This window comes from Anguilla anguilla, chromosome 12 (assembly GCF_013347855.1).
Source record: "Anguilla anguilla isolate fAngAng1 chromosome 12, fAngAng1.pri, whole genome shotgun sequence".
In the NCBI taxonomy this organism is placed as follows: domain Eukaryota; kingdom Metazoa; phylum Chordata; class Actinopteri; order Anguilliformes; family Anguillidae; genus Anguilla; species Anguilla anguilla.
The window spans coordinates 36,177,045-36,197,029 of NC_049212.1; the positions used below are offsets into that span (position 1 = coordinate 36,177,045).

The window sequence follows — 19,985 nt, forward strand, 5'->3', positions numbered from 1 at the left end:
GTAAAAATATATCTGCCATAAGTAGAAGGAAACAATTATCTGCTTCGTAAAAGACAGCAAATAGTTGGCCAGTACTGCAGTGCAAGCAGGATTGGACAGCCCCAGCTGGAGAGTTTTCACAGTCCTGGGCTTCACCTGTGTACAGGTATTCAGGCTGGTAGCTTGGCTGTGCTTATCTGTGTACAGGTATTCAGGCTGGTAGCTTGGTTGTGCTCACCTGTGTACAGGTATTCAGGCTGGTAGCTTGGTTGTGCTCACCTGTGTACAGGTATTCAGGCTGGTAGCCTGTTTGTGCTTACCTGTGTACAGGTATTCAGGCTGGTAGCCTGGCTGTGCTTATCTGTGTACAGGTATTCAGGCTGGTAGCTTGGTTGTGCTCACCTGTGTACAGGTATTCAGGCTGGTAGCCTGTTTGTGCTCACCTGTGTACAGGTATTCAGGCTGGTAGCTTGGTTGTGCTCACCTGTGTACAGGTATTCAGGCTGGTAGCCTGTTTGTGCTTACCTGTGTACAGGTATTCAGGCTGGTAGCTTGTTTGTGCTCACCTGTGTACAGGTATTCAGGCTGGTAGCCTGGCTGTGCTTACCTGTGTACAGGTATTCAGGCTGGTAGCTTGTTTGTGCTCACCTGTGTACAGGTATTCAGGCTTGTAGCTTGTTTGTGCTCACCTGTGTACAGGTATTCAGGCTGGTAGCTGGACCGGACCGTCAGGGTCTTGCTGTCGCTCATCTCTCGGGTGAGCAGCAGGACGGAGGCGATGACCTGGAAGTTGTTGTTGCAGGAGAGGGCGATCAGGAGGTGGAGGAGCAGCCTCTTGCTGTGTTCGAACACCTCTGGCCGATGGTGATCCAAACCTGTGTAGAGATTCCCAGTGAGCACAAGACCAAGGCCCGCCATTTGCAGTTAATGCCCAGAAATAAAAACAATTAAAGCGGGAAGAAATAAGCCTGTGGGCGTGAGCGCACGCCATGTCTCTTTTAACGGCAAAATGTTCAACATACTTTACGTGGGAGATAAGGCATTGCTAAAATTTTCACAGGCATGTGCACAACACCATGGTCACATTGAAATGACACTAAAAGGTGTGGTAACACAGAGGCACAGGTGGACCAAAGGCTTGTCCTTGCTGCTTGACAAATTTTTAACATTTTTTGTTGTTGTTGTTGTTCCTTTTATTTTTTTCTTGTCTGACACGCAGTTCTCGTGGAAACTGTCACTCTGGGTTACGCCATGCTTGACTTGCTCATGGCGGGACTCACAGAGTGCACACATGGAATTAGACGTGTACTAAAGCCGCCCTGACGAACATCCAATCACAGAGCAGGAATCCATAAAGCTCTTCGCTTTAGCTACGCATGGGGTCTCTGAGGTTCAACGTGAGTCGACCTTAAAACCAAATAAAATGGAAGCTCAAAGCTGTTTTTCAGACTTCTCGATGTGTGGATGACCCTAATGTTAAGATCTGACTTTAAACGGCCATGACACAGCTGAGAGCTGGGTTGCCACTCCCTCAAAGGGGAACTCGCCGATCAGCAGTCCATATAAACATTATCTTTTTTTATTTTATAAAAACCTCAAAACCGGGAATAGATTGAACCTGCATTCAGCAAATTCACCAAAGACAGAAAATTGTTTAACTGAAATTATTTCCCAATTTATTAATTTAGAAAAATTCTACAAATGTAAAGTGCACAGCGGCAGTTTAAGGACATGTTTTCAGGGTGGTCTGCCCTTTTCCTCGTTCAATGCGTCTGACAGCATTCTTCCACAACCATGAAACATTCCCTGAATACTGTGATATCATCAAGCATTCTCTCTACATAATCCAAGGGGCCCTGCACATCTACACCTTCAATACCATAGGTAGGATTTGACAAATTAGGGAAAAGAAAGAAACATTCCCTGTGAGGCCAATATTGAAAAGTGAATTTTTATGCAGTGACATCAGACAAAATGGACTGATTGGAACAGGAGGAGTTGGGTTTTTCGTATGTGACATGAAAAGCCTTGGGTGTTTCCTGTTGGAGCTGAGGTCCGGGGCTGGGGGGGGGGGGGGGGGGTTTCGGGAGGGGGGGCGTACCCAGGAAGAGGGCGTGCAGCAGCAGGGGCAGGTGCAGGGCCCAGTCCTCTCTGACGCTGTGGTCCACCACCATCTCCGTCATGAAGATCACCGCGATGTTACACCTGCGGGCGACAAAACACAGGACGGCGTTCAGCCGGGCGGCGTTTCCCCTGCCGTTACCCCCACGCCTTCCCTCCGCTCCCAGCATGCACCTGGAGGCTCATCTGACCACCGCGACGCACCCGAGATGGAGACCGGCGAGCGCCCTCCTCTCACGCGCGTACCCGCTAGCCGCCGTTCACTAGCCCACTGAGCAGAGCTGCGCAGTCACTGCGTCCGAGGAGCACACTCTTTAACGCAGCTGCCGCAGACGGACCGCAGGCGTCGGAGGAGCCCCGAATATTTCAGCTGAGGGTGGTGGGGGGCAGAGTTTCCCGGGAGACCACTCAAAGACCGACCGAACACGTGGAACTACCTCCACACCAAGAACCTTGCTTAACGCGGTGGGCTCTTCTCTGAAGCGCGTACCGCTAGCCACCGCCGCTCACTAGCCCGCCAAGCAGAGCTGCGCAGTCGCTGCGTCCGAGGGACGGACCGTCTGCGCAGCTGCCGCAGACAGACCGCAGGCGCCCGGGTCGACCGGAGGAGCTGCTCTCGCGAGATGAGCCCGCAGCAAACACGCCGACCGTAAACCCTCCACCGCCAGAGCCAACTGGGCACCGAACCGCCCTGCCGGGCCGCAGTCCAGCGAGACATTCCACACAGCGAGGCACATCGTAACGTAGAGATATTCTGCGTTTCTGAGAGGACAGGAGGCGACGCAGGATCTCCTCTTCCAGAGCCTCCGTTTCAGAGCGCGCGAGTACAGTGAGTACATCCAAAACATTCGCTGACTGTTTACCGGATCGTTGACTACATTACCCAGTATCCACAAAATACTGCTATTGAGAACAAATAGCAGTATGGTGGATACTGGGCAATGTAATCAAAAGTGCACAAAAAAAAAAGCCTGCCAAAAAATCTTCCCGTGATGGATTACAAAGAAAATGTCGGCTATAATGTATGTTATAAGTCTCATTAGAGGCCTCATTAGTAAAAGGTCATCCCTATATCCAGTACAGTAATTAATATCACTGGCATTTACTGAGCAGTAGGATAGGCAGTCAGAGACTCTCAAGGCCAACAAGGGATAAAAACCCAACTCAAAACACTGAAGAAAACAAACAGAATAACCTTTTACAGTCTGTCTGCCTCACATCGCTTCGGTTGCATCAACGGCGCAGACACAACGTTCCCAACAACTGACTGTGACCACAGCCATTGTCGGTTATTTTTGTTTTGTCTGACGTCCCACACAAGCAGTCGCACTGATAACAGGAATGTGTCGCCTGGCAGAATGTTCACATGGACTCCTTCATGTGTGGGGTGGGGGGGGGGGGGGAATGGGGGGGGGGGGGGTCGGGCTCACAAACCAAAGCATATAGAAAAATAAATAAATCATGGGAGACAGAGAACAGGTTGCCTATTGTTAGACTTCAGTCACCGGAATAGAACGGCATAGAACAGAACGGTGCTGTAAACAGGTGTAACGTCTAAACAGCGATCATGTCCCTGCTTCTGCATAGCCTTCAAAGCCCCAGAGACTGTGGTCAGCGACTGCAAGGACCGAAACAGTCAAATATCACAGAGGCGCTCACACAACCATTAACCGCCAAACCCGCCCAAGTTCTCGCAAAAGGGGATGCGACGTGAAAGCACCGACAGTTGGGCTCCAGTCCCTTTCTGAGCTACTGCAAATATGCGAAAAATGAATTTATATGCATCGAGCATTGTTCAGTCGCATTATTTCAGCTCGTATCGCTGCTTTTGTCTGGCGATGTTTTTTTTTGCTATTCGACTGCCGAGGGCGAACCGCATAGCTGAGGAATCTGCTGGCGCAGGTGGATACAAGTCGCATCTCCGTGATAAGAGGCCGAGTGACGCAGGGCGAAAGGTTCTCTTCTCACGCAGTTGCATAAGCTCCAGGAATTGATTAGAAAGGAATGAGAGACAGAGAGAGAGAGAGAGAGAGAGAGAGCAGATGTACGAAAAGAGGCGTGCCCCTGGCGTCTCCGGGCCTGGGGCGTGGGTTTTATCTGCGGCTCCTGCGGATGCAGACCCGCCTCCTCGGACGCGAAAAACACAAAACAGTTACCGTGGCGACGGCGCTTGACGACCGAGCCCAGCGATTGTGTGTGTGTGTGTGTGTGTGTGTGTTTGTGTGTGTGTGTGTGTGTGTGTGTGTGTGTGTGTGTGTTTCGGAACGTTCCCCCTGCGACCGTGCCAAGCGTTTCACCACTTCTGACTCAAGCAAACGTCTCAAACGGACAAACAACGTGCGCCAATTTTGACATGAAAAATTGACTGCACAAAATTACAGAGCTGAGGAAGAATCTCGTGAAGCATTCAGAAGCGTGGGAGACTGCCCCATGTTCCCGAGGAGATTTAAAAGGGGCGCGGGGGGGGGGGGGGGGGGGGGGGTCCAGGTAGTGGCAGGTTAAGATCTCACCTGTGTAGAGGGCCTCTAGGGGTGATGGTCTCTGGCAGGTAGTCCACCAGCGGTGCCCAGCAGCCCCCGTTGACCGGCATGGGCAGAGGCTGCGGCTTATTGGTCTCCAGCACGCTCATCAGCCAACCGGCGTAGGGGGGCAGAGGGTCGTCTGGAGGGACAGAGAGGAACAGTGGGTCACGTGACTGCGCCTCAAACTGCGACGAGCATTCTGAGAACGGTCTTGTAACCTAAAGGTTGCGAGTTCGATTCCCGGGCACAGCACTGCTGTTGTACCCTTGAGCCAGGCGCCCGTGGTCAGAGGAACAGTACTTACTCTTCTCCTCATCGTAGGACCCTCCAGAGCTGTTACTGTAGCGAGACTCCAACCGAGTGTGAGCCCGCATCATGTTGCTGAACCTGGAGGACACACACACACACGCACGCACACACACAGACACACACACACACACACAGACACACACACACACGCACGCACACACACACACACAACGTTATGAAAATCCAAAAATAGCTGTTTTACACAAATACAATTCTGACGATGAAGGCAAAAGCTCCACAAGGTCAGAGTTCCTACCTGTCCTCATTCTCTCTGGCCATTTTGTTTTCACCTGCGTCCGGGAAACTCTCCTGGCCGACAACCACAGTGTTGCTGCTGGACGTCGTCCCTGAAAAACAAAGGAACGGTTCAGTCTGACAACCTAATTATGACGGCGTACGTTATTTAAACAACAAAATATACAGCTATAATAAACGCACGTCTTAACTGAGATTTGGCAGACCCCACTTATAATTGCTTGGAGTGACAGAAGGCTTATACGTGAGCAAAATCCATCAGCTTTAAACCCCAGGATTTAAAGTGCCTCATAAAACTCTGGAAATGTTTTAATTATGTTAACAGCTTTGAGCTCTGCACACTGGCAACATAAACTGTTTTAATTCAAATTAAAATCAATGTTCCAACTTTATGGGGCATAAAATCAATGTCCCAACTTTATGGTGCTACTGACAAACAATGTTGCACATTCCAGTAGGAGGACACTGTGAATTATTTTGTATGGCAGCCAAAGTGAGCACTAATAAAAAACCTTTTATGTTTCATCAGCAAAAGAGGGAAACCAGCACAAAAACGAATGAGATATGGTTGCTTCTGAACTAATCTATGTCACCAAAGCTAACCTGTAGCATCCAAACTAACCTGCAGCACCCAGACTAACCTGCAGGACCCACACTAACCTGCAGCACCAGGACCCATCTGAAGCACCCAAACTAATCTGCAGCACCTGGACCCACCTGCAGCACCCAAACTAACCTGCAGCACCTGGACCCACCTGAAGCACCTGGGCTCACCTGCAGCACCCAAACTAACCTGCAGCACCTGGACCCACCTGAAGCACCTGGGCTCACCTGCAGCACCCAAACTAACCTGCAGCACCTGGACCCACCTGCAGCACCTGGGCTCACCTGAGGCAGCTGTGGAGGTCTTGCCGCTGGCAGCGAAGCGGTAGAAGGGCGGGTTGTCGCAGTGCTGCACCACGGGGTTGACGGGGTCGGTCTGCTGCAGCTCGAACAGCAGCTCCTCCATGGTCTGGATGGTGTTGTTCCGGCACAGGTAGATCACCACCTTCTTAATCTGCACGGGAGAACGGACACCATGGCAACATGCCCGACATCATGGTGCACTCGCATTCTGAGGATAAACTCTCCTCTTCCTGCTGAAACCTCCAGCTATTGAACAGTAGCAGTCTTCTCAAACCAAAACAAACCAATCAGAGACCGCCGACCCCGAATGTCAATGATTAAAACAGCTGCACAAGGGAACACAGACGGGCCAGTTCATTTAACGTAACTGCTGTGTGCCTGCCAAAAGTCCCCACAAGTGGTAGCAAAGCTATTCCCCTTTCTGTAGCTAATACAACACTTGATGTTGACATAGGAAGCTGTGCTGAGATTTGCTTGAGAGCAGTGGTCTCCGCTTGCCTGCGCCATGGGAAATAGCTCCAAACGAAAAACAATATTAAACACAATTTAAAGAAGAATAACGCTGCTTTTGGAGTCACCTGAAGTGCATTTCCTTCTTTTGACAGGAAAAAGCTGCCAAATACCTCAATAAAAGCCATTATAAAGCCAGCATAAAGCCAGCTGGTTGTGAGAAACTTCTCTAAGCAACTAAAGCATCCCTCCATCGCACTTAAAAACGGTCAGGGCCAATCAACGACACATGCCGCACGCGCTGACATAACGTCAGAAGAAGAGCCCGGAAAGTGGACCCATCCCCCCTTTGACCGGTAGGAGCCCGGGAAGCCGAATGAAAGCACGGAGGGGCTGGCTGGTTTCCGTGGCAATGCCGGTACTCACATACGGCAGCAGCGCGGTGTCGCTGCTCACGCCGCACAGGCTGACGAGGAACTGCAGCGCCGTCCGCAGGTTGTTGCTCCACCGGTCGTTGCTGACCAGGGCGTTCCAGGCGTTCTCCATCTCCAGCCCCGGCACGTCGTCTCCGTACTGGGCCCCCGGGGAGAGAGAACACCAGAGTAAAAACTTTCACAAAATCCGGCTCCACCCGGCCTGCCGCATAATTAATCATCCCCCAGGGATGACCGGGTCAACAATTTCCCTCCCTCTCCACCTGAACCGATGTGTGGTAAGCATTCTGGTGCTAACTGGCTTATGCGTTGCCCAGGTCTGTGCTAATTAATGCTGGCAGCAGAGGTAAGGTTCCTCCCCTTTTTCCTCCAAAAGTAGACCATAGATGGCATAACTAATAGAACAAACTATGCACACAGACCACACTCTATCCATACAACCAGATAGAAGCAGGAAAGGCCATAGATAGCTGTAACTAAGAAGAGAACAAGCAATGCAGACAGATCACACTGTGCCCATACAACCACAAGACCATAGATAGCATAACTAAGAATAAAACAAGTGGCGCACATAGATAACACTCCATACAAGCCACACAACCACAACAGAAACAGAAAAACAGCAAGAAAGCACAGAGTGAAAATAATGTGTTTAAAATCTATAAAGCCGCAGCGAGCGGCAGTATCCACAGCTCGGAAGCGGATAACGGAGACGGGGGGGGTCCTTGCAGACCGGAGACGGGGGGGGGGGGTCCTTGCAGACCTGTTTGGGGGCCCCTACCTTGGCAGTCATGAACATGAGGTTGTTGAGGACCAGCGAGGTGGCCTGCAGGGAGCCCCAGCCGGTCCCGGGGAGCTGGTGGGGGGTCCCCCGACCCCGGCCCTGGCCCCGGCCCTGGCCCTGGCCCTGGCCCTGGCCCTGGCCCTCCTCCGGGGTGCAGGGGCTGGAGGCGGGGGCCGCCAGGCTGCCGTCCACCAGCTCGATGTTGCGCAGCCAGGGCAGGAGGTAGGTCAGCATCACCTGCCGCCCGTTGGTGTGGGTGGTGGGGAACCTCTGGCTGACCTCTGCGTGCGAGAGAGGGATGGCGGAAATCACCACAAATGCCTCAGTGTGAGGAAGGTCACATGACCTACGTCCCCAGGCCCCGCTCCAGCAGCCTAACGCCAGGGCGTCTGTACTTCACCGGTGTGTTTCATGTAAAAACAGGGGATGGGGAATTAAGGTCCTGGAGGACCGGTGTGTATGCAGGCATTTGTTTCCACCAATTGCTCTGGCTAAATGAGCTAATTGGCTGTTTCACACCAACACTGGTCCACTCGTAGATTAGATCAGTTTCATACAGGGACACAAGAACAGGCTTCGGCTGTCATTCAGGCCCTTATGAAGAAATGTAGCTGAAAGGTCAGATTTCATAAATGTAAGGGTGAATTAAGGCCAGAAGTTGACATGAAAACCAGATGAAGACACGGCCCTCGTTGGCCACCTCTGTTATAAAAGACCCTTCAGTCACAGGCGCTTTCTGACCGGAGAGAGCGAGAAAAAAATCCTCCCAAACACCGTCTGAGTGCTCTTGTGTGTCTCCTTCGTGCCACTCGTCAGAGGCGTACACGCCTGTTTTTGTTTTTGTTTTGTTCGTTATTTCTGTCGGCGGCTCACTGGCACGGCCTCGGACTTCCCCTGTTGCCGTGGCGACGAGCCGGCGGGAGTCTCTCTCCCCCGGGCTAATTGGCTGTCAGCTGCGCGGGCGGGAAGCAAGGGGAAGGGGGGGGGGGGAAGGGGGGGCAGTGCAGCACCACAGAGGCGCTCGGGCGCGGGAAACGCTCCGGACGCGGAGACAACAAAAACAAACAAGCAAGCGGGGAGCGGGAGGGGAAGGAGCCATCTGTGCCGCGCGGGGAGACGCTAACGCGGAGAAGCTAGCATTTCCCACATTTAAAGCCTTTTATTGCCTGAGTAATGATGTCCGCAGAGAAAACGTTTTGGAAAAGACAATAAAATTTTAAAAAACCCTGATGCTGACTCACAAATCACCGGATCAGGCCAGGGACAAATTATTATTGTAACGCTTCCACTTGTTAGACACCATTAAACTTCCAGCACATTACTCACTATTTTTAATAGTAACATTATTTTCACGAGCATATGGAACAAAATTTTTCTTTCATTCGATTCTGTTGTGGTTTGGTTATCAACATGTTTAGTTGAATGTTCTGAGATTTCATCAGCATCTAATGGGATGAAGTACTTTAAGTACATTAAATACTTTAAGTACACATTGGGCCCAGGTGTCGCGTGAATACAGTAATGCCACACACAAGCATTAGCTCAAGGATAACATTTTACTGCACACCCCTTATCCCGGTATACTGTAACATAGTACACAGCGTCAAACTAAATTCTCAAAGGGCTGCAGTGTCTGCAGGTCTTTTATGGTTTCCCTTCAATCAGCAGTAAATTAAAAGCCTTGAGAACAAGATGTGTGGACTCTGTGTGGACCAATCAAATGAGCCACTGGTGCCGAGAACCCCCCCACCGAAAACCAGCAGACACCGCGACCCTCCAGGCCTGGAGTTTGACGCCTGTGACACCAGACAGTCACGTGTGGTTTAGGTACACGTATGTACACCCACACGCGCGTGCGTGTGCTGCTGCCCATGTTCTTCACCCTACCTGAGAAGAGGGGCAGAGAGAGCTGGGGGTACACCCCTACCTGAGAAGAGGGGCAGAGAGAGCTGGGGGTACATCCCTACCTGAGAAGAGGGGCAGAGAGAGCTGGGGGTACATCCCTACCTGAGAAGAGGGGCAGAGAGAGCTGGGGGTACATCCCTACCTGAGAAGAGGGGCAGAGAGAGCTGGGGGTACATCCGGGCCAGCTGGTCGGAGAGCTGGGAGATAGACACGCTGTAGAGGGGGGGCAGGGGGCCGTGGGTCCCGTACAGAATGCTGCTGGGCTTCTGCTCCGCCACCTTTTTCGAGTACACGAACAGCTTCGTCTCCAGAATCTATTTGACAGTGAAATGAGACCAGAGACGTAGTTAAATTTGGGATCACGCCACACAAACAGGGGCGTGTACGCGCTGTAGCAGCTGCGAAAAAAAGAGCAGACATTAACATACTCTCACCTGCATGAGCTGCATGGAGATCTCATATATCTCCCTGTTTGTGTCGGAAGCCTTGAAGAGAACTAAATTCAGCAGGGTCACTATGTCGCAAGGATAGTTTCTGAAAGGAAAACATCGATTCGTGATGAAAAATGTGTCACATAGTTCAGTACTTCTGTCAGACAGTGGCCTGGATTCAATGAACATTTCGATGATTCATTTGCCATGACTAACCAGAGGCGTTCACGTTGTTCTTCACACATACACAGTATTTTATGACTGCAACATTGACCTTAGTGAACTTATCAGTTTTAACCGCGATTCTGAGCTTTACAGCTGTAAGAGAATAACAATAAGCAACATGTCTACTGCCCCTGGTCTCTAGTGAATTATCTCATCAACTGTGAGCCTATTATCTCTTTGAAGCCATCCACTCTAATTAGTTGCTGCTCTTGATGAATAAGGAACTGATTAATCTGCAGCAAGATCTGGTGCACTTTATTTTTAGACTCATAGCATGGGAGATAACAACCTCTTTCCACCACCTGGAGGCATGTGTGTGTGCATGCCTTTGTGTGTGCATGTGTGTGTGTGTGCGTGTGTGTTTTGGTGTGTTTGAATGTGTGTGTGCATGTGTGTGTGTGTGTGTGTGTGTGTGTGCATGTATGCGGATGTGTGTGTGTGCGTGTATGTGTGTGTGTGAGAGCATATGTGTGTGTGTGTGTGTGTGTGTTTGTGTGCGCGCGTACACGCGTGTGTGTGTGTGTTTGCGTGTTTGTGTGTGTGTGTGTACGTGCGTATGCGTGTGTGTGTTTGTGTGTGTGTATGCGCGTGTGTGTGCATGTGCATGTATGCGCATGTGTGTGTGCGTATGCGTGTGTGTGTGTGTGTGTGTGTGTGTTTGTGTTTGAATGTGTGTGTGCATGTGTGTGTGTGTGTGTGTGTGTGTGTGTGTGAATGTATGCGCATGTGTGTGTGCGTATGCGTGTGTGTGTTTGTGTATGTGTGTGTGTGTGTGTGTATGCTCGTGTAGTCAGCAGAGGGAGTAACTACCTGCTCCCGCAGACCGTGGCGATGGCCTTGAAGCAGCCGGAGGCCAGCTGGTAGGACCCGGTGAAGCAGCGGTCCACGGCCCAGTTGAACAGGTTCACCTGGTCAGGGTTCAGCTCCAGCAGCAGGATCACCACCTCACAGCCCAGCTGGTGCACCTTGCGGTCATCAGGAGGGAGAGGAACAATCTAAGCCAAAAAAGCATGCAGCCTCGTGCACTCAATTTGCTAATGTGGATCAGGAATGAAATCGCCTGCTCTCCCCCTCAATTTCAGTCACCCGCTAACCTAAATATTCCCAATAAAACCCTCCAGAAGTTTTTTTTAATCCCCGGGGAAATAAAATGGTAAATGGATGGTAAATGGACTGCATTTATATAGCGCTTTTATCCAAAGCGCTTTACAATTGATGCCTCTCATTCGCCAGAGCAGTTAGGGGTTAGGTGTCTTGCTCAAGGACACTTGGTCTTACCTCCTGAGCTATGTCGCCCCGACATAGAGGCTAAGAGGCTTATAGCACAGGCATCCATAGCCAGACAAGTTTCCAGACCACATTTAGGCAACGGCTGCACTTTCACTGCTGCTGCGGGACTCTCGTTGTTAAAAGGTCACTGTATGCAGTGGAACCAGTCATTCTGACACACGTCACGCCGCGCTGTGGACAGAGTCCGTGCCCTAGGAGGACGTGGTAATGTTTACCGGCCTGGCAGTAAAGTTTCAGGGGGGCGGTGGATTTTTAAACAGGAGGACGTGAGCTGAGGAGCAGCGAAGGACTGAAGTGCGTTTAGAAAAAAAAAAAAGAAAGAAAAGAGGAGGAAAAACCAGGGTAAACACAGTGACAGGTGCTTTTATCTTGCAAGAAGGCAGAGTACACTGGAAAACCGCAGAGAACATTTACTCTGGGGCGGGAAGGGGGGGGGGGGGGCCCTCTCCCAGTCCCCTGCCCCCACGTTGGGGTCGGCCGGCAGACCCTGGCTCGAGCTGCACCAGCCCAGAGGCCCAGCAGCAGGACCCTACCGTTCACCCTTTTTAACGCAACGCTGCGAATAAAAACCCCCCCCTCCTCCCTTGGCCCACGTACCCGCAGATCTTGGCAGGCCAAGATGTTATCCAGCCACTTGTAGAGGTAGCCGTCCGGGGAGAGGCCCACGTTGTCGAAGACGGGCCCGCAGCACAGCACGGCTGACATGGCCTGCGAAGGGAGACAGACAGACAGACAGACAGAGTTCAGCACTTCCTGGTTCGGGTTCCACCGACCAGCCTCATGTGTTACACGCCACTTTTTTTGCGATCAAGGCTCAGTTGACTTAGAGCCAACCTAAAAGGGCAAACCGGCGTGGATTTGGCCCTGGAGGCCAAGCTGCACACACCTCAAGAACAAACACACAAAGGACAGGGAGGGAAAAGCCGCACGCAGCTCATGCTACGGTACGTGCTGTTCTTTGTGCGTGAGTGTGAGGCCGACTGAAATTACACACTTTCCACAATGGACACAGCGCCACCTGATCCCTTCAGCACAGCGCTCCACTGTACAGGACGGGCAGCTCAAAATACCTGCCAAGCGCCACGCAAGATAGTGTTTCCAAACATTTTTTTTTTTAATTTTTAAAATGTATAAAGAAGGTGAGCAACAGCTACGGGAGCCACTGGAAATTTCCATTAACGTTCACCACCCTTGGTCAGACACCTTGGGCAGATGCCATTTCTCTCGTCAGTGATGGGTAAATATTGGTGACATCACACGAAAGACATTTCTCAGGCTAGGGCATAAAGTAATTGCTGCGTGTGTGTGTGTGTGTGTAAACAGGGCTGGGGTTTTACAAACAAGGCTTAGTCAGCAGTTCGTTTTTAACCCTTTTTTCCTGGAAGCATAATCCTGCCCACTTGTCATCCCCAGTCACATGACCGGGGTCGTGACCCCTGGCTATAAACGGTGGAGGTATGGCCAAAGCCGTATTTCTGTATCCGGTCTAGAGGGATAAAGCTAGAAATAGCGAGGGCTCTTTGCTCCCACGTCAAAATTAGCAACTGGGTTGCAGGACACCAGGGCGGGTTTAATATAGATTCAAGCCTCGAACGGCCTTCGTTCCCACGTCATCCTGGGACTCCGGACCCAGGCCCACACTCATCTCCGTCCCGATTACGCCGCGGCGGAACCAGAACCGGGTGACCGAACCAGAACCGCGCGAGCTAGCGACCCAGTCCGGCGAGAACTGTCAGTGAAGGGGGGGGGGGCGTGCGTGCGCAGCGCTAGGGGACGCTGTACCTTCAGAGCACAGTACTGGTATCTGGTGATCTGATGATTCCTGTCGCTGTAGCGGTCCAGTGGGGTGAACATGATGCTGAAGGGCCCGGCCCATTGGCTGAAGAGGATGAAGAGGTGGTGACGCAAGCTCTGCTGGGGGAAGAGGAACCGGCGGTGGTGGACTGCAGGGGGGGTGGGGGGGGGGGGCAGGGGAGGAGTAAAAAAATCACCAGAGAGGGGAGGCGTATCAGTAACATGTTGGCTAACAACAATAAGTATCCATTTTGGGCCTTGCAGGCTTTGCACATCCAGACCAGAAGAGTGACTCAAAGCACGTTTCGCCAAGGTAACGGCACAAGGCTGGTTTCTCATTAAACACCTCGGTTAGTCATATCTCATTCATGAGCCGGGAGGCTGGGTCTGGAAATAGCACTGCTCTAGGCTCCTGAGTGAGTAATCATCCAGCTCTCGCTTTTTATTTTGGTTTTTTAACCCTTCCCGCCAATTTAAGATGCTCTATTTTCGGCCTCGATGTTCCATGAGAACGATCCCAATCCAGATCAACCTCTGAACAGCCCTCTGAGTCGCTCTCTCACTCTCCGGCTGCAGCTCGACTCCAAGCCCGTGGTTTTGCAAAAAAGTATGACAGCCAGATCACTAAAGAATTCACGTTTGGTGCGAGGTTCACAAGGAATCTGATTCAAACAGGAGACAGCTAATAATTACCCCTGCAACTGAATTGTGTTAAAATTTCATTTGGAAGTTTTTGGGAGATTTATTTTGTTCCCGAATGCCTCCGGCTATTGGAGTTTTTTTACAGCAGCAGTGGCAGTTACAGTGAACTGGAAAGGGGGGGGGTAATTGGGGGGGGGTGGGGAGGTCTACACGGCTCAGTTACCTGGGACACACTGGATGAGGTTAGCCACCATGGCGCTGAAGTGGGCCCGCACGTCTTTGAGGATCTCCAGGTCCTTGTCGCTCTCGGCCTCCAGAAACATCCGGGTCAGGTCCACGTACTCCAGGAAGAGAGCGCCCAGAGCAGGGCTGTCCCGCTCCAGAGCCCCATTAGCACTGCGGGAAGGAAGAGAAGGAAGAAGAGAGGGGAGCGCGAAAAGAAAAAGAGTGATTGAGTGAGAGAGAGAGAGAGACAGATAGAGTGACAGAGAGAGAGAGAGAGAGAACAGCGTAGAGAAAGACAGAGAAGGAGACACAGGGAGAGAGGTTAAGAGAAAGAGGAAATGGACAACATGCTTTGCATTTAATCTCATCTGCATGCTTTGGTGTTGATTTCGGGTGGTTAGAGGACTGCGGTTTCCCCTGGAGACGAGCTGGGCCGCGGCGTGTCCTGAGCCTGCCAGGGCGAGGGGGGGTCGGGTGGGGGGTGGGGAGGCGCGGGGGGGGGGGGGGGATCTGTCACCTGTCACTGATGACGCCGGCGTCTGCCAGGAGCTCGAAAATCCGCAGCAGCTGCAGTCTCAGGAGGTCTCTCCGCTCACGCCTCTTCTTGTTCTGGGAGAGAGAGAGAGAGAGAGGGAAGAAGAAGGAGGGAGAGAGAGACCCATCAGACCCTTCACCACCACACCACAGATGTGCTCCCAAACCACCATTTTGCTCATCTGTTCGCTTTATCAGAGGTTCACTGCTTTACTCCCTCCCCCAGTTAAAAAGAAAGGGAAGGGCTGTGGACCCAATCCAAATTTTGAGCTGAGGCGACCCTCCCTGCGCCCCGGAAGCATTTCCGCGCCCGTCCTGCGGCTCACCTCTGGTCTTCGCTCCAGGGCCTCCTTCATTAAAGGATGCAGCTCCTCCACCAGCTCCCTATTCACAGAAATGAATAAACACAGAGGAAACGGTCACATACTGAAAAGCACAGAACATACTGAGTGGTTACTAAGAATTCTGGGAAATAGGCATGTAATTTAAATACACAACTCAACATTCCAGTGTATGGTACACTAGGCCGAACATGAGGTGCTAATATTTTGGAAGTAGCAGCATTTTCCGTTGAATGACACCCATCCAGGCTCTGTTTGTTTACCAGGAATTGATGCAAAGGGGAAAGGACTGGGGTGACTTCATCCTAAAATAACTGCAAATCTCGTGTATATCTCCCGGGCCCTTAATTCTCAAAAATACAGGACAGAATTAGAAATTAATAACAGGAACAAGGTTTTGCTCAGGGAACTTCAACACTTCCTCTTTGCATGCTTTTCTTCTTCTTCTGTTGTTTTTTAGGGTCCTTTATTTTCTGCACCTCTAATTTCGAACTAGCAGTGAGTTCACAGAACTGTCAGGTACGCTGGCTATCTGAGTTATGACAAGAATGCCCTAATAACGCGGAAGGTATTTTTCTCACACTCTTTTTATCAGAGAATTGCACATACCGAGCTTCACACAACAAAAAAAAGCCTTTAATTATCACTTGTGCAGTCGGAGTCCTCTTTGATGCTAAATGGCATGGACCTGGGTGGGGTTTGGTATTTTCACGTCCGGTCGTACCTGAACACCAGGGAGTTGGTGCGGCCGAACCCCAGCACCAGCGACTCGGTGACCTCGATGCTCTCCGCTCTCATCAGGGGCACCAGCTGCTTCAGGAGCCAGGCGACAGAGGGAGTCCCGATCACCTGATCAATCACACACAGACCACAGTACGCTCAGTATCAATCACACACAGACCACAGTACGCTCAATATCAATCACACACAGACCACAGTACGCTCAATACCAATCACACACAGACCACAGTACGCTCAGTATCAATCACACACAGACCACAGTACGCTCAATATCAATCACACACAGACCACAGTACGCTCAGTACCAATCACACACAGACCACAGTACGCTCAATATCAATCACACACAGACCACAGTACGCTCAATATCAATCACACACAGACCACAGTACGCTCAGTATCAATCACACACAGACCACAGCACGCTCAATATCAATCACACACAGACCACAGTACGCTCAGTATCAATCACACACAGACCACAGTACGCTCAATATCAATCACACACAGACCACAGTACGCTCAGTATCAATCACACACAGACCACAGTACGCTCAATATCAATCACACACAGACCACAGTACGCTCAGTATCAATCACACACAGACCACAGTACGCTCAATATCAATCACACACAGACCACAGTACGCTCAGTATCAATCACACACAGACCACAGTACGCTCAATATCAATCACACACAGACCACAGTACACTCAGTATCAATCACACACAGACCACAGCACGCTCAATATCAATCACACACAGACCACAGCACGCTCAATATCAATCACACACAGACCGCAGCACGCTCAATATCAATCACACACAGAGCACAGTACGCTCAGTATCAATCACACACAGACCACAGTATGCTCAGTATCAATCACACACAGACCGCAGTATGCTCAATATCAATCACACACAGACCACAGTACGCTCAGTATCAATCACACACAGACCACAGTACGCTCAGTATCAATCACACACAGACCACAGCACGCTCAATATCAATCACACACAGACCACAGTACGCTCAGTATCAATCACACACAGACCACAGTACGCTCAGTATCAATCACACACAGACCACAGTACGCTCAGTATCAATCACACACAGACCACAGTACGCTCAATATCAATCACACACAGACATCACACACTCAATACCAATCACACACAAACAACAGCACACTCAATATTAATCACACACAGACCACAGTACGCTCAGTATCAATCACACACAGACCACAGTACGCTCAATATCAATCACACACAGACCACAGTACGCTCAGTATCAATCACACACAGACCACAGTACGCTCAATATCAATCACACACAGACCACAGTACACTCAGTATCAATCACACACAGACCACAGCACGCTCAATATCAATCACACACAGACCACAGCACGCTCAATATCAATCACACACAGACCGCAGCACGCTCAATATCAATCACACACAGACCACAGTACGCTCAGTATCAATCACACACAGACCACAGTACGCTCAGTATCAATCACACACAGACCGCAGTATGCTCAATATCAATCACACACAGACCACAGTACGCTCAGTATCAATCACACACAGACCACAGTACGCTCAGTATCAATCACACACAGACCACAGCACGCTCAATATCAATCACACACAGACCACAGTACGCTCAGTATCAATCACACACAGACCACAGTACGCTCAGTATCAATCACACACAGACCACAGTACGCTCAGTATCAATCACACACAGACCACAGTACGCTCAATATCAATCACACACAGACCACAGCACGCTCAATATCAATCACACACAGACCACAGTACGCTCAGTATCAATCACACACAGACCACAGTACGCTCAGTATCAATCACACACAGACCACAGTACGCTCAGTATCAATCACACACAGACCACAGTACGCTCAATATCAATCACACACAGACCACAGTACGCTCAGTATCAATCACACACAGACCACAGTACGCTCAATATCAATCACACACAGACCACAGTACGCTCAGTATCAATCACACACAGACCACAGTACGCTCAATATCAATCACACACAGACCGCAGTACGCTCAATACCAATCACACACAGACCACTGCACACTCAATATCAATCACACACAGACCACAGCACGCTCAATATCAATCACACACAGACCACAGCACACTCAATATCAATTCCCCACAGACTGCAGCACACTCAATATCAATCACACACAGACATCACACACTCAATATCAATCACGCACATACATCACACATTCGATTTCAGTCACACACAGACCACAGTGCACCCAGTACACCCTGAAACTGAAGGGCACAGGGCCATGCAGCCTTGGTTACATTGCGTCGCAGTAACTCCCAATCATATAAAACCCACACTCCGCAAGATTTCACATTATACAGCCGCTGTTGCCGACTGGATGGTTCAGCAATGCAGACAGCAGTCACATGACATGCACAGCCTATGAGCAGGCAGGCATGCTAAGGCTTTTATTAAGGGGCAGAGGCGAAGTGACAGTGAAAAATGGATGTTGGAGATGAGCTGGCAGGCGGCACATTTTACTGGGTTCCAGTTCAGTGATACGGTCAGTGAGTTGGAGCACAGGCTGCCTGCTGCCGTGGGGAATGAAAAATACCATTAATCCAACGGCTAACAGGTCAGCGAGCAGGCTGCGGGGAAGCAGCAGCTAGCAGCTAGCGGCTAACAGCTCAGCAAGCGGGCTGCAGGGGCTTAAAGAAGCAGCAGCTAGCAGCTAACGGCTAGCAGAATGCTCTGTAGAGGAGAGGGCCCGCTTTCTAGAAGACGTCTCTGCTAAAGAATACGACCAGAACGCCCTGAACCTAACCGAGAAAACCAGGGATGAAACAGGGGTGTGTAGGAGGAAGAGCAGGAAGAAAGGGTGGTTGAGAGAGGGAGGAGAGAGACCTTGTTGTCGTGGGCGACGCTGCCGTCCGGAGTGGTGGCGGCGATCTCGGGCGTGGACGCCCGCAGGTGCCCGGGGCTCATGACGCTGGGCCGGGCCACGCCGAAGCACAGGATCAGGTAGTTCCGCCACAGCGTCACGTAGCCGTCCCCGCCGCCCGCCGTGCTCGTCTTCTTGGCGTAGACCGGGCTGCTGATGGGGATACAGAGGAGGGGGAGGAGGGGGGGGGGGCACGTGAGACCCGAAATAAATAACACCGGGACACTCGTCTCCATAAAGTGAAAGCACGAGGTTCCTTGAGGAATCCGAATCAAACAGGAGACTGGATGTGCGTTCTTACATTCAGGACACATTACATGGATATGAGAATATACTGCGGACAAAACAGAGAAAAATACAACAAAGCAACAGCTGACTGAGGGGAGGGGGTTGGGTGGGGGGAGGGACATGGAGGATGGGGAGAGGGATGGTATTTGGGGGGGGGGGGGGGGCAGGGGCAGGGCCAGGGCGTCCCCGCTGTATCGCAGCTGCTGAGCGGGCGTGGCGGGCACTCACTTGGGGTCCACCAGGGGCATGAGCAGCTGCAGGCGGGTGAAGGCGTAGGGCCAGGCGTAGCTGAGCGCGGTGGGGCAGTGCTTGGGCAGGTTCTCCTGCCGCAGGAAGCTGTACAGGCACAGCACCCAGGGGTCCTTCACCGATTGGGCGAAGATCCACACATGGGAGGGGCTCCTCACGTCGTAGTGGCTGTTGACCAGGCCCGCGTTCCACTCCACCAGCCACTGCAGGTCCACGTTGTGGCCCTGGGGCAGGGTCACCTGGAGCGGGAGAGCGTACGGTCAGAATTAGGGGGTCACACCGTGCCAAATCCACCAAGCGACCGCCCTTATTTCAGTCCGAGCTCACCTCACTTTCCATGAAATTAATTTGTCGTTTTTGAGTGTGCGCTCGTGCACTTGTGAAGCAATTTTCAGGGGCCAGATTTGGTTACGAAACAAGTTGAAAACATCTGCTCTGACTCGGTGATTTAAGACAATGTTCACGTATTGTTTCTTAGAACGTGTTTATTTAGAATTCCGATCTGCACCAGGCACCAACAGAATCCCTCCCAAAACTGCACCCACGGCACCAGAAGGACAGCTGTTCGCTCAAAGCC

General features: G+C 51.2%; 1 protein-coding gene across 10 annotated transcripts in view; it reads right to left on the reverse strand.

The window, feature by feature from the left end:
* frya (furry homolog a (Drosophila)) overlaps positions 1-19,985 on the reverse strand; it is a 110,812-nt gene that overhangs the window by 26,311 nt on the left and 64,516 nt on the right. For all 10 annotated transcript variants that reach the window (XM_035384019.1, XM_035384020.1, XM_035384013.1 and 7 more), the window contains exons 21-39: positions 19,388-19,647; positions 18,835-19,024; positions 15,872-15,996; positions 15,133-15,190; positions 14,790-14,881; positions 14,271-14,443; positions 13,394-13,554; positions 12,209-12,319; positions 11,132-11,286; positions 10,100-10,199; positions 9,808-9,979; positions 7,758-8,041; positions 6,969-7,115; positions 6,075-6,243; positions 5,188-5,278; positions 4,927-5,009; positions 4,611-4,761; positions 2,081-2,184; positions 669-854 (exon numbers count right to left, since the gene is read on the reverse strand). In XM_035384019.1, the coding sequence (XP_035239910.1) occupies positions 669-854; positions 2,081-2,184; positions 4,611-4,761; positions 4,927-5,009; positions 5,188-5,278; positions 6,075-6,243; positions 6,969-7,115; positions 7,758-8,041; positions 9,808-9,979; positions 10,100-10,199; positions 11,132-11,286; positions 12,209-12,319; positions 13,394-13,554; positions 14,271-14,443; positions 14,790-14,881; positions 15,133-15,190; positions 15,872-15,996; positions 18,835-19,024; positions 19,388-19,647 (2,812 nt within the window). The remainder of the gene's footprint in view (positions 1-668; positions 855-2,080; positions 2,185-4,610; positions 4,762-4,926; positions 5,010-5,187; positions 5,279-6,074; positions 6,244-6,968; positions 7,116-7,757; positions 8,042-9,807; positions 9,980-10,099; positions 10,200-11,131; positions 11,287-12,208; positions 12,320-13,393; positions 13,555-14,270; positions 14,444-14,789; positions 14,882-15,132; positions 15,191-15,871; positions 15,997-18,834; positions 19,025-19,387; positions 19,648-19,985) is intronic.